Source organism: Sus scrofa, chromosome 14, assembly GCF_054392235.1.
Source record: "Sus scrofa isolate SSC_HxYL_T2T_F1_AM1 chromosome 14, Sscrofa_HxYL_maternal_Yorkshire_Landrace_v2.0, whole genome shotgun sequence".
NCBI lineage: Eukaryota > Metazoa > Chordata > Mammalia > Artiodactyla > Suidae > Sus > Sus scrofa.
This window is the reverse complement of record NC_139396.1, coordinates 104,714,206-104,728,249: the sequence shown is the minus strand read 5'-3', so window position 1 is coordinate 104,728,249 and position 14,044 is coordinate 104,714,206. Positions and strand designations below refer to the sequence as shown.

The 14,044-nt window shown below is 45.0% G+C and overlaps 1 protein-coding gene across 3 annotated transcripts in view; it reads left to right on the top strand.

Annotated features, from left to right (window-relative positions):
* LOC146396914 (uncharacterized) overlaps positions 1–14,044 on the top strand; it is a 225,114-nt gene that overhangs the window by 192,288 nt on the left and 18,782 nt on the right. For all 3 annotated transcript variants that reach the window (XR_014828199.1, XM_084997462.1, XM_084997461.1), the window contains one exon: positions 3,970–4,249. Coding sequence is in view for 2 of the 3 variants with exons in the window: in XM_084997461.1 (XP_084853587.1) it covers positions 3,970–4,163 (194 nt within the window). In the remaining variant the exon portion in view is untranslated. The remainder of the gene's footprint in view (positions 1–3,969; positions 4,250–14,044) is intronic.

Genomic DNA, 14,044 nt, shown 5'->3' with positions numbered 1-14,044 from the left:
GTTAACCCACAATTACATACCCCACAGACCCTTACAACAGTCATGGAGGAGAATGAATAGATATGCACCTTGTAATTTGTAAAGCGACGCTGACTCGGGTTTTTAAAGCAGGAGCACTGGAATAACCCCTGGAATCTCAGTTCATGATTTTATAGTGCATCGGAAATAACTTCACCCAAACTGGAAATGTATTCTTTACCTAGATGCTTAGATTTTTGCCTTCATCAGTTTTTTCCAAGCATCCTGAATGGACTGGCCCCACGGTCCCTTCTGCTCCCACAAGAACTCCACAACAGCAGGAATCCAACTCCCCACCTCTGTGCTCTATTTATATTCCTTCATGACTCTTTATGAAAGTTAAAGTGGTCAGAAGCTGAGCGAGACACAAATGTGCAGATAACACTATCGATTTTTCCCTCCTCAGAGGGACCCAGGCTGCCAAATTGTATGGCTACAAAGCAGGTGAAATGGCCTGGCAGGGGTCCCAGTCCCCACCCTACACAGTTCTTCTCTGATCCCCACCTCCTACCAACTAGCCCACAAGGTCCCTGTTTCTCTCTCCTCTGCTGTGGACCTTCCAGACCCAGAAGCCATCGCAGCTGCAGTAACTAGCCCAGCAGTAGGCTTCTGCCATTTTTATTTTTAGGCCTGATGCTGTTTCCGAGGAGAAAATAAAAGCAAATAAAATTCAGGCTGCTGCTATTGATCTCCAGTCATTTATGAGCATTGCTATGGCAACCAACCCTATCTTTCCTTCCTCTCCACACCCTCCTCCACCTCGTTGTGTAGCCCAGGACCCGGGCCGTCAGGTAGCATCAGTGCTGTCCTTTCAGGAGGCTTCTGTCCAAGGCTTTGGGGGACAGAGCTACCCAGGACCCAGACCCATCAGTTCTGTCCAAAATGGCCCATTCACTAACAGGCCTGTTAGTGTCCTAAGATGACACACAGAGGGAGGCTGAGCAAAGAACTGATTGCTCTTATACACTTGAAAACACAGGAACAAGAAAGGGAAAATGGCCTGCAACATTTCAAGAAGAAAGTTACACAACTTGGACTTGCCCTGCTTCTCTTTGAGGGGCTGGAAGACTATTCCAGCAGGCCTGGTCGTGAAATCAGGGAGATTTGACTTTGGTGGCCCTGCCCTCTTCTCCTACAGGCCGCTCAGGGCCCTGGTGTGCCCCCACCCTACTCCATCCCACCAGGGACCTGGCTTCTTCCTCAGGCCAGTGCTATCATTTTCTTTCCGAGATGGATCCCAAGAAGAAGTGGGTTAAAATATGTATGCCGAGTTTCAGGTGACACAGTATGGGCCTGGGGTGGAAAAACCTTATGCTCAGCTCAGCTCTGGGGACTAGGCTGGGACCCCAGCCCCTCACACAGCCCACAGTCTAATAATTATTGCAGTCATAAGAACAGTTCCCATAAACTCCAGCACACATATGTACAAGACTGGGGTCTCACAACTGCACAGTCAGTACTCACATGTGAGCATGAGATTATTAAACAGCAAACCCTCAGCTGTTGCTGCAGTGCATGGTGGATGATGCAAAAAACTTTATGGGAAATGACTTCTAGGTAGTAGGTAGCAGAGTTGTTCTGTTTCCACCTGAGGCAGGGCAGTCTATAAAACCCTTCACACGCCAGCAGCCCAGGAAGTGCAAGGTGTTTATAACAGACGGCTGCTGCGGCCATTCATTGCTGGGTGTGCTCTGACTGTAAGGCTCCTGTGGTGGCCTGATCTCTGCAGAAGAAAATAGCCACAGATGGAGCTGGGCCTGCAGAAGTGCAATCCATGAAAATGCTCAGCAGTCGGGCCCCAATGGCAGCCTGATGCTGGCTCACCATCAAGTTCTCTCCAGCCCTTTTGCTTCTCTTCCCAGATCCCTCTAGTCTTGGGGTAAATCATTCTCCCTGAATGTTTGGTCCAAGATGCTCTCCTTGTCTGCCTCCAATCTCCCCTCTCCTTTGAGGCTAAAGCCTTGAGAAATGAAACCATGAAGACTTCTCCCTCTTTCAGTTTTCAGTTCTCCCTCACCCTTGGAGATCAGAATCCAAGCATCCACTTGGGTGGAAGAAGGAGAAAAAAGAAACTGGGTTACTATATCTTCTGCCACTAATCATTCTCATAATCAATCACTCATCTGACCCCAGGTTCACCCTCTACCCCACAGGGGCAGAGAACTGACATGGAGTTTACATTTCCCTCCCAAATGCATATGTGTTCTTAAGGCCAGAAACTATGAGTTTGAGATATGATTCAAATTTAATGTGTACTTAATTATAGAAGTTAATGCTCACTGAGTAGTTCTAAGTATAAATATAGCTATTTATACTTATAACTATTCCAAAGGTATTGCATGCATTGCTCAATTCATCCTCACAGCATCTTGTGAGAGAGGCACTATTATTGTTCTCATTTTAGAAAGAAGGTAGTTGAGACACACAGAGGGCAAGTAACTTTCCCAAAGTCACACAGCTTGGAACCGGTAGAATCGTTAACTCAAGCTCAGGAAGGCTGACAACAGAGCCTCTACCTCTTCACCATGAGGTTTCACCACCAGGCCCCATCCTGTTCCATGGCATTGTAGTGTATCTCCAATCCTGTGGGAATAAGATAATATGGCAGAAGTCAGGCAGTACCTTCCTTCCAAGCCCTTCACAGCCCCTCTATACCCTCAGCAGGACAGTGAGAGTCAGGTGACTACAGGGATGGAGAAGAGGAAGACCGGGGCTGGGGCCCAGCTGCATGACACAAGTACAGACATGCTGGTCTGTTTATTTATTAAATACTTCCAAGCAGAGAAAAAGTCACTCCCCGGACCCCTTCCTGAGAGATACTCCTCCCTCCCCTCTCAGGATCCAACAATTAAGAGGTAACCCCTGGCCTGGTGCAAGGCCTCCAGAGGCACCCACTCATCAGACTGCTGGAGCCCAGAGAGCGGTTGCTACCGTTTATTCTGTCAGCCCCACTTTGGCCAGGTGTCAGGGTGACAAAGGAGACTGGAGCTCTCAGTGGCCTCCCAAGTGCCCAGCTGAACCTCTTTCCCTGCCCTGCCCATATGTAGCCTGACACCTGGCCAGCTGTGGTCTCTGGTTCCTGCTTTTCCAAGCGCAGGTTGATCGGTCCCTCTTGGGGAGGCGGGTGGGCACCCTGTGGCCCTCCAGCCACTAGTATGGACTGTCCCACTCCCTACTCCCAGCAGTTCTTTTTTCACCCAATTAAATCCAATTCAGCATTATTGGAAAACTTGCATGTTAGTGTTACATGACCTAGTTGAGAAAATTGTCCTGTGCTCAGTTGATGGTAATAGCTGCTTAGCTATAATAACTGTGCGTCAGACACTGTCCCTAAGTGCTCTGCGTTTATTAAGCTTAATCCTCATGTTAAACTCATGAGATAAGAACTGTTACTATAGAGAACTCTGAGCCAGAAATGTTAAGCAACTTTCCCAGGTCATACAGCAAGTCATGGAAGTGTCTGTATTTGAATCTAGCATCTGTACCTGCAACTGCTGTGCTATGGCTGACACTCCGTAGCACAAAGGGGTGAGTACCAGGACTGGAAAGACCAAGTTCTGCCCTTCCCTCATCCTTTAGACATATGAACTCAAGTCCAAATGGGCATGTTTAGGGAAATGCTTTAAATTGGTTGGTTTATCCCAAGACTTCCCACATCTCAAGGGCAGCTTCAGAGCAAATGGAATTGGCCAGCTCCTGGGCCAGGAGCCAGGGTTTTCATGGAGAATTTCCCTTTATTAGTTACTGGGGAGCCTTTCACCCTGTTCCAGAGAAATCTCCAAGCTGCTGGGGGAAAGCAGATTGTTCTGGTTGGCCCTGGAGCCTTGCCCACTGGCCTTCCCTGCCAGCAAGCCTAGGGGCCACACAGAAGCTCTCCTTCTCTCCAGCAAACCTGCAGGTAGAGGCCAGATTTTCCAAGTGATGACAAATACCCTCTTTCTCACTCCCCAGGAGAGAAGGCAGCACGCCAGCATCCTCCTAGTGCAGTGACAGCTCCTGGGGACCTGCAGTTTGGGAAGACCTCAAGCAAACATTTTTCAAGCCAGAGCCAGCTCTCCTCGGATAATCGACTAGATGGCGCCACCTGCTGGATAAATGGAAAATCTTCTCTCTGTCCACAGTGCTGCCACCCCCACTTCCTTTGACAACTTGCCCCGTCCTAGCCTACGTCCTCCACCCCGACCCTGACCAGAGAGAAGCCTTCAACAGAAAGCACGTGCCAGGAACACAGGTACGCATATCTGGATCTTCCATGGGACCAATCAGCAGGATTGTTCACGTATTTATCTACACTGCTTTCCTCTTCCTACTTCTTAGGCCTCTGACCACCATCACCACCACACCTTCACACGGCCCAGCCCCACCCCACCCCAGATCATCTTCACTTATTTATTAAGATGCAGGGCTATTTGTGAACAAATAGTGCACCTGTCCCAGGCAATCAGTGAGGTTGGGAAGGGGACCAGTGATTGTTACACATCTGTCTCAGTGAAGCCACATGCTGGACATACCGTCATGCCAGCCTGTGACAAATGCAAAACAGATGTCAGTAGATGCTCTCAGGTTCTCAAATATTACTGGATGATACCATTTCATCAGTAAAATGTGTACAGAAGAACAGAGCCCTTTTGAGATAGGGTTCTGGGCCCTTTCATTAATCTAACTACCTATGGGTTTACAAGATACGAGACTCAAATCATAGTTCCAGTAATATGATAAATTACTACATAACACTGGCTCTCAGAGTCTTAACAGAACCATAGAGGTTACATCTGAAACACCAAACTGTACTATTCACTTAATTATTTTTCTTCCTTTTCTCTTTTGCTCCTTGTTTGCCTATAAGCCTATTCTCTATTTGTTATGGGCTGGATTGTGTCCTCTCCTGCAAAAAAAAAAAAAAAAAATTCATATGTTTCAGCTCTAACCCCCACTATCTTAGAATGTGAGTATGTTTAGAGACAATTAGCACTGTAAAGGCCCTAAGTTAAAATGAGGCCATTAGGGTGGGTCCTGGTCTGATATGACTGGTATCCTTGAAAGAAGAATTTGAAAACACAAAGGTAAGCCATAGACTGAAAAAAATGTTTCAAAACAAAGAGCTTATATTCCAATTAATTGAAGAACTCTTACAACTTAATATAAAGGAGAAAAAATCTAATAAAAAAATGGGCAAAAGTTTGGGACAGACATTTCCCGACAGAAGATATATAGGTAATCAATAAACACATGAAAAGATATTCAACTTCACTAGTTCTCAGAAAAATCATAATTAAAACCACAGTATGATACCACTACACACCCTCTAGAAAGATCACCAATATCAAGTGGTGGTGAGGTTGGTGAGGGCATGGAGCAATAAGAACTCTCTCCTATGTTTCTGGTGGGGATGCAAAATGTTACAGCCATTTTGCAAAACAATATGAAAATATTTTATAACATTAAATAGGCATTTACCATACTGTCAGGCAATTCCATTGTCCCTATGAAAACATGCATGCAAATATTTATTATAGCATCAGTTATAATGACCAAAAACTGGAGAAAACAAATAATATGTACATACCATGAAATACTACAGAGCAATAAAAAGGAGGAAACATGAATGAATCTCAGAAACATTATGCTAAATAAAAGAAGTCAAACAGCAAAACCATGTACTGACTGTTTCCACTCATGAAATTCTAGAAGAAGCAACACTATAGTTACAGAAAGCAGATTAATGGCTACCTGGGACCAAGGCGAGGAAGAGGATCAAGAGCAAAGGCCACAAAGAATCTTTTCAAGATAAAGGGACTGTTCTTAATATTGATTAGGCTGGAGGTGGTATGATCATATGTACTTCGTGAAACTCGTTAAAGTGTACTTTGAAATGATGAATAGTGTTATATATAACTATAGCTATTTCTGTAACAATCAAAGGACACACCAAAGAAAAAGAAAAAAAAAAGTCACCAGGAGTGCACGCACAGAGAAAAGACAGTATGAGGACACAGCAAGAAGGTGGCCGTCTGCAAGCTAAGGAGGCCTCAGGGGAAACCAGACCTGCCGATATCTTGATCTTGGACTTCTTCAGTCTATGGGACAATAGATTTCTGTTGGTTAAGCCACCCAGGCTGTGGTGTTTTGCTGTGGCAGCCCTAGCAAAAAAATACACCATCATAGTACAATAAAGACAGCCGCTGTTCTGTGAGACAGGAATTTGAACACATAGAGGGCCAAACAGGAAGCATGACTCAGGCTGGGATGGACTCAAACTTACAGCCAGGCAGAGCCTGGCCGGGACCAGCCAACACATGTGGTTTCCCACCACAGTTCCTGGCCTCAGGCAGGTACTGAGCTGAGTGGGCACATTGGACAGCCTGGCAGGACCTGCCTGAGGGCTCTGGGCAATGCCTGCCTGAATTTCTGCTCCTCTCCATCCTTACTAGAGAGTCGCTGGTTCCTACCACCGAGGAAATGACTCATAAACCACAGAGCCCAGCTGCTCGGGTCACAGCAGAGCAGGGTCACCCCTTAGCAGGGCCCTGAAGAGAGGCTGAAGTTTATGGCTGTGTGAGATGTTTACAACAGAAACATTTGTTTCTAGAACTGCTCTCGGGTTGCTGAACTAAATTTCCTCTAAAGCTGAAAAGTACCCATCCATCTGCTTGATGGCAACTTTCCCAGAGGCCAAGAGAGCAGAGACTTGGGCAGGTGGAATGGGGTCGTGCTGAGAGGTGGTGACAGATCAAGCCAAGAGTAGGGTGGTCCTGTGGGCACTCCTCTACAGGCAAAGCAGCCGTGCTTTTGACCAGAAATAGTCTAAACATTTTTTTAATGTTAAAAATTGACTCTGAGAGTTCCCCTTGTGGCTCATTGGAACAAGAACTGGACATAGTGTCCATGAGGATGCAGGTTCAATCTTTGGCCTCGCACAGGGGGTTAAGGATCCAGCACTGATGCAAGCTGCAGCATAGGCCTGCAGTTTCAGCTCTTATTTGACCCCTAACTTGGGAAATTCCATATGCATCAGGTGCAACCATAAAAAGGAAAAAAAAGGGCTCTGTTTGTGAATGTATTTATATGATAAATTTCACAAAGATTTATAATGTTAATTACACCTTCAAAACATTTTATATTGAAAATAATATAATTTCATGAAAGCTTTCTTAACATCATTCAAAAACTTACTTCATTTAAATCAAGAGTGTCAGGTCTCAGCTTGAGCCTAAGCTGGATCCAGATCTGTTCAAAAGAGACTGGTGAACAGGGACTGGGAGCTTTCCACTCAGGGAAGGGGAAATCGGGCAGAATAGGCTTGACCCAGGAGCAGAGAGAGTGGTCCCGGGATGGAGGAGGTGTGACCACACAGAATTCTGCAGAATCTGCCCGCAAGCCAATCTCAGGAACTTGGCGGCTCCTAAAGGGAACAAAAATCAAATCAAAGAACAGCCTTTCCCTTAAAAATGCTGAAGACCCAGGCATGGGCAGCACCTACATTGGTCCTGAGGCAGATTAGACTCAAAGCATGAAGGGATGTGTTTTCTGTGTACTTCCTTTTCTTCCCCAGTTACCCTGGGGCACCCCACTCTGAAACAAAGACTCCAAGAGACAGTCACTGATCTTGGTAAAAGACAGCAACTCTCCACCATGTTTTTTCCGAAGCAGGAGCTTTTCTTTTACTCCCTGAATTTTATTTCAGATTAAGGCTGTAGAGAAGGAAGGGAGTAGCTAACAGCGATAAGGACAGTAGAGAAAAGAGGGGAGGAAGCAAAGTGCTTGCAGTAAGGAAAAGAAAGACCAGCAAGCAAAAGATCAAGGAGCCAACTAAAAGGACCCTGATATAAGCTGTCCTCAACAGTGACTCCTCGCCAACCTGTCCGGGAAATGACAGCCCTGGACCCCTGGAAACCACTGCAAACAGATGGTGTGGGCCTTGGGCAAAGATGGTGGTGAACAGGAAGACAATGGTGGGCCCTGCCCTGGTGTGACAATACTGCCTAATTCCCGGTAGTCAAACAGAAAGGAAAGCAACCATCCCATCTTGCCACAAGGTCCTGCAGCGCTGGCTGGCATCATGAGGCCTCCAGAGCACTAAGTGTGCTATCTGGCCCAAGTCTACAGCCCCCAGTGGAAGATGCTGGTTCATGGTGAGAGCTGGAGGGAGCAGAGAAGCAGAAACATCTGGCAGGAGCAGTTGCATGGCAGAAAATGGCCAGAAGCAGAGGCATTTGTAAGCCCCTTGAAACTCTAGGAGTGCCTAAATCAAGGAGGGAGGGCCTAGCCCCTGGGTGAGCAGGAGGGCAGGTGCCCTGAAGTCAGATGGCTCCTTTGAGTATAACCCCATTTGTGCCTCTAACCAGATTGTGAGGAACTGGGCAGATCCAAGATCTGGCTGCAAATGCAGCCACCATCTGGCAAAACCCACTTGTTCAAAGTTATGGATGATCTGATGGAGGAAAAAATTAATAATAACAGGTAAACCACAAATTATGCAAATAAAAAAGTAATGTATGATTTTTAATTCCAGGAAAATGCAACGTTGTACAAGAAAGAAAATGTAATCATAGGACCAACTTGACCTTCAGTGAACAGTATTTTTCATTAAATTGAGAGGACTTGGGTGGATGAGGAGACTAAAAAGCGGGTGGGGGCAGGAAATGGGAGAGCTGATGCTCCATCTACTGACAAGAAGTCAGTGGATAATTGCCTGACACTGAGAGGGTGAGAACGGTTTAATCTCATAATTCAAAAAAATAAAGGTAAATACTAGAAAAAATAGCTAAAGAATTGAGAAAGGTTGTGTCTGTGGAGTGGCATTGACCAAAAGAGAAGAAGGGGGAGCAGGGGCCTGCTGGGTGCTGCCTGTAGGTCTCCAGGTCACCTTGGACCTATGAACGCTCCGCTCTGGGACTCAGTTTCCCCATTCGTATCATGATGGTGCTGTGTAAGTGACCTCTAGTGGCTGTCCACCTCAGTGATATGGGGTCCTAGGAGTGTGAGGTTCAAAACATACAGCTTTATGTGGATGGATGCACTGTGGGTACTGGGAATGAGAATAAATTCATCGTTTGTGATCATAATAACCTGAATGTCACACAGAACACCTCAGAATGGTACTCAAACTCCAACAGGCATATGGTCTACCCAGGGCAGTCTCAGTCCATCTCCAACTCAGCCAAAGAAGCTCTACCCACCTGCTCCCAGGACAAGGGCCCGGCTGCAGGAAGGGACCTGTGGAGTCATTGAACCACACTCCTTATTTCAGATACTGACAATCCGCCCAGCAGGACCCATCTTTACCTCTGCAGCTTCCTCTCTGCACTCCCAGCACCCCTGTGACCTTCTCCACCCCATATGCCATATTCCACCCCCACAAATAGATCATACAAGCACCCTGCCTGATGAACAGAACATGCATCTACATGTACAGTGAATGAATAATGAAATCATACACTAGCTCCCCATGCATCGAATGTCTTTCCTATACTCCAGAATTAAAGGAATTATGGCAACGAAGAGATAGAAAGCAGATGGAAACTGACATGCACACTCCACTCAGAGAAAAGAGGGAAATGATGGTGAAAAAGACATTTGATTCCTGGTATAGGCTTCCTCTGGAGGCAAAACTATTGTGGGAAAATGAGGAAAGTGGTCCCTATGGAAAGTTAACTTTCTACAAATCTCCCAGGAAATCTTACAAGGCCTGGTACCCAGCAAGGCTGCATGCGGCCAGATGGCCAAATACTGCTTCATATACTCATAAGGCAAGTCAGGATGGAAAATGCTGGTTATTCTTGAGACTGACGCTCTGAGCAAGGAGAGAAAAGCATGTGTTTAGGACCTACTTTATGTCGCCAAATTTTTATATATTTTTTAAAATTTATCTTATTGAAATATAGTTGATTTACAATGTCATGTTAATTTCTACTATAAAGCAAAGTGATTCAGTTATATGTGAATACACATTCTTTTTCATATTCTTTTCCATTATGGTTTATCACAGGATATTGGATATAATTTCCTGTACTATCCATGTATTTTCTCATTTAATCCTGACAATGCTCTTGTGAAGCTAGAATCATTATCTTGATTTACAAACGAAGACCCTGGGCCTCTCAAAGCTTTTTTTTTTTTTTTTTTTTTTTAAGCTTTATAGGGCTGCACCTGCAGCATATGGAGGTTGACAGGCTAGGGATCTAATTGGAGCTACAGCTGCCAGGCTACACCACAGCCACAGCAATGCCATATCTGAGCCGTGTTTGTGACCTACACCACAGCTCACAGCAATGCCAGATCCTTAACCCACTGAGCAAGGCCAGGGATCGAACCCGCAACCTCATGGTTCCTAGCCAGATTTGTTTCCATTGCACCATGACAGGAACTCCTTAAAGCTAATTTATCTTCCTTAGAGCTAAGAGCGTCAAAGCTGGGATTCAACCCAAAGGTCTGGTCATGACAAAACACACCCTTCTCCCTTATAACGACCAACTTGCAGGCTTACTCCACACGATTCTTGACCTGGCTGAGGAGGGACATGCAGTGTCAGCCCCCAGGAAGGAAAGTGTGTGAGGTGCCTTCTCTGTGCCAAGCTGCCATGTGTGGAGACTAAGCCACACTTTCCAGGCTGGGGTGTGGATGGAAGATCACAGTATTTCGTTGGCCAAAAGAGGACCATGTTGAAAGGGGTACAGGAGGGGGGAATTGGTACAAGTATATTCCTTTTACAAATGAGGGACTCAATCACATTATATCAACCATATTCTCTACCAAATGGCTCTCTCGATTTTTTCTGCTTCCATGTATTTTAAATGCATTTAAATGAAGTGATTATTTAACAATTTCTGTGGGTTTTCTGCTATTTGTTTTGTGGGTTTTTTTTTAATTGTGTTTTTGTTTGACAGTGTTGAATCATCAAATATTGTAAGGCATTTTTCTGGCTCACTAATTGATACACTCCTGCCTAATTGCCTGCTGTTTCATTTCTTCTTTGTTAAAATGACACAAGGTTTTTCTGTTTTGTTGTTTCCAAAAAACAAACGGTGCTGCTTCACTACCCCTCCATCTGTGCCTTCACTAGGATAACAGCACACACCACAAATTCCACCCATCATCTGTCCTGGACAGGGTGTGTAGAACAGGCACTGGGAAGGGTGTGGTGGGGGAGCACACTGACACCCTCAGCAGATCTTAGCTGCCAAAGCCCTGAATTGCCTTATTCCATGAAGCCGGTGGAACCCGAAAGCCCTGGCTTTGGCTCTGGAGACTCCACGCATAGCCCTATTTATCCAATCCAGAAACTACTGCCCTAACCAACCGTGATCACTCATGCCACAGAACTGTGCTCCACTGACACTTAGAGCAGATATGGGTCTCACCTGATACTCAGTACATGGACCCTTTCCAGCATCCTCCCCTGAGCTTCCTCCTCCCAGTCCCCTTCCCGGTAGGAATAGGAATCAGGGGTATGGATACATTTCTCTAAGTGCGCCTCTGCCCTTTCCCTAGAACCTTGCCAAAACCAGAGCCAATGTTATGATCCCGACCTCCTGGCCTCCTGTATTATAGAAGAGAAAATACTGAGGTCCAATGAGAGGAAAATAGAGTCCAAAGTCATAGTCAATGGCAGAGCTGGAACCAGACCCAGGAGTTGGACTCAGAACCCAGTGCTATGCTAACTCTAGAGTTTACTCCTGCAAAGGAAAACTCAACACCCTGGGGTGGAAGATAAACTAGGAGGTTGAGATTAACATATTCACACTGCTATATATAAAACAGATAACCAACAAGGACCTACTGTATGTTACAAGGAACTCAATATTTTGTAATAACCCACGAGGGAAGAGAATCTAAAGAATATATATATGCATATATATGTATATACACATATATATAACTGAATTATTGTTCTGTACAGCTGAATTTAACATGATATTGTTAATCAACTATACTTAAATAAAAAAAAATTTTTTTAATTAAAAAAAAAGGAGTCCCTGTCACAGCTCAACAGTAACAAACGCAAGTAGTATCTGTGAGGACGTGGGTTTGATCCCTGGCCTCCCTCAGTGGGTTGGGGATCCAGCATTGCCATGAGCTGTGGTGTAGGACACAGATGCAGCTCGCATCCCACTTTGCTGTGGCTGTGGCATCAGCCAGCAGCTATAGCTCTGATTCAACCCCTAGCCTGGGAACTTCTATAAGCCCTGGGTGCAGCCCTAAAAAGACAAAGAAGGAAGAAAGGAAGGAAGGAAGGAAAGAGAGAGAGAAAGAAGAAAGAGAAAGAAAGAAAGAAAGAAAGAAAGAAAGAAAGAAAGAAAGAAAGAAAGAAAGAAAGAAAGAAAGAAAGAAAGGAAGGAAGGAAGGAAGGAAGGAAGGAAGAAAGAAAGAAAGGAAGAAAGAAAGGAAGAAAAAAACAAGCTCAACATCTTCATGTTCTTCTAAAGAACTGGAGATGCCTGGAAAAATGGAGAATGTTAGCTGGTAGACCTGGCTTGCCAGCAGTATTTGTGAAAAGGGTCAGGGGTTTTGGTTGCCTGGAAGGGTTATCTAAGAGTCAACACTGTGATAAATCTGCTATAAAGTAACCATTCAACAAATGTAGAATCAAAGTATTGATATACTAGATAATGTGACATATATATGTTACATATATACGGTACCTCACCTGGATCTAAAACCCATGCCTTTGGCCCTTACCTCATTGACTTGCTAGGTAGAAAACTCCACATCCTGTTACTGCCTCATTAAAAAACCAGCCCTCATGCTACTGCAGCTAAAGCAATCCTCATAAATAAGTCACCTAATCAATTAAATAATGAGCAGCAAAGGCTGTTTTAGTTCCCAGACTTCCAACCAGCTGAGTAGAGAATCCTGTATAGTTGGTCTGTGCTGCCCCTGTGTAATGTTACACACATTCCCAGCTGAATAACCACAAAATATAAAAAGTCAACAAGGGGAGTTCCCTTCGTGGCAGAGTGGAAACAAATCCAACTAGGAACCATAAGGTTGCAGGTTCAATCCCTGGCCTTGCTCATTGGGTTAAGGATCCGGCATTGCATGAGCTGTGGTATAGGTTGCAGACGCTGCTCGGATCCTGCATTGCTATAGCTGTAGTGTAGGCTAGCAGCTGTAGCTCCAATTCGACCCCTAGCCTGGGAACCTCTATATGCCACAGGTGTGGCCCTAAAAGGACAAAAGACAAATAAATAGATAAATAAATAAACCTAAAAAAAAAAAAAGTCAACGAGTGCATTAGCCCAAACAAGGACATCTCATTGCACGACTGAATAGCCCTCTACATCATAAAAGCACCTAAAATCACCAAAATTCTAGGAGTTTGGCTAGACTATGAAATCATATCTGTAGAACCTACAAATTATACCAACTACAAACTAGGACTTTAGGTAATTTTTCACACAGGCAATGAGACAGACTTCCTTAGGTCTTCCTTCTGCAATGTTCCATTCTCCACCCAGTCTGTAGTGACTTCCCCATAGGAAGAGAATCAGAGGAGGGGAGGTTGGCAGGTGAGGCTGACTTAAGATTTGTGTGGGGTGCAGAGTGTCTAGGCTGCAGGGCAGAAGGACCACGACCTCACTTGAGAACCACAGAACTCCCCCTGGGTGCTTCCTAACAGGAACTTCCTTGCCTCCTGTTTTTCCTCCTGTTTTTACCTCTCATTCTTCCCACCCTTCATTGTCCTGTGGGCCAAGTGGGGCAGTGAGAGAGCATTGAGAGCTCACTTGGCTGCTCTCCTGGAGAAATCACTCTTCCTACTCCCATTCACTGAATAAACAAAACTAAATTCTACCAAACTAATTCACTGCAGAAAATTGAAGTGCATCACTTGGTTTAAAGAGTTTGAGTATGTATTTTTCTATCTTCCTGAAAATGAGTTTTAAAGGTCATGACATACTCTAAGTTAAAATAAAATAAAATCACTCCCAGAGTTCCCCTTGTGGCTCAGTAGAAACGAACCTAACTAGTATCCATGAGGATACAGGTTCAATCCCTGGTCCCACTCAGTGGGTTAAGGATCAAGTGT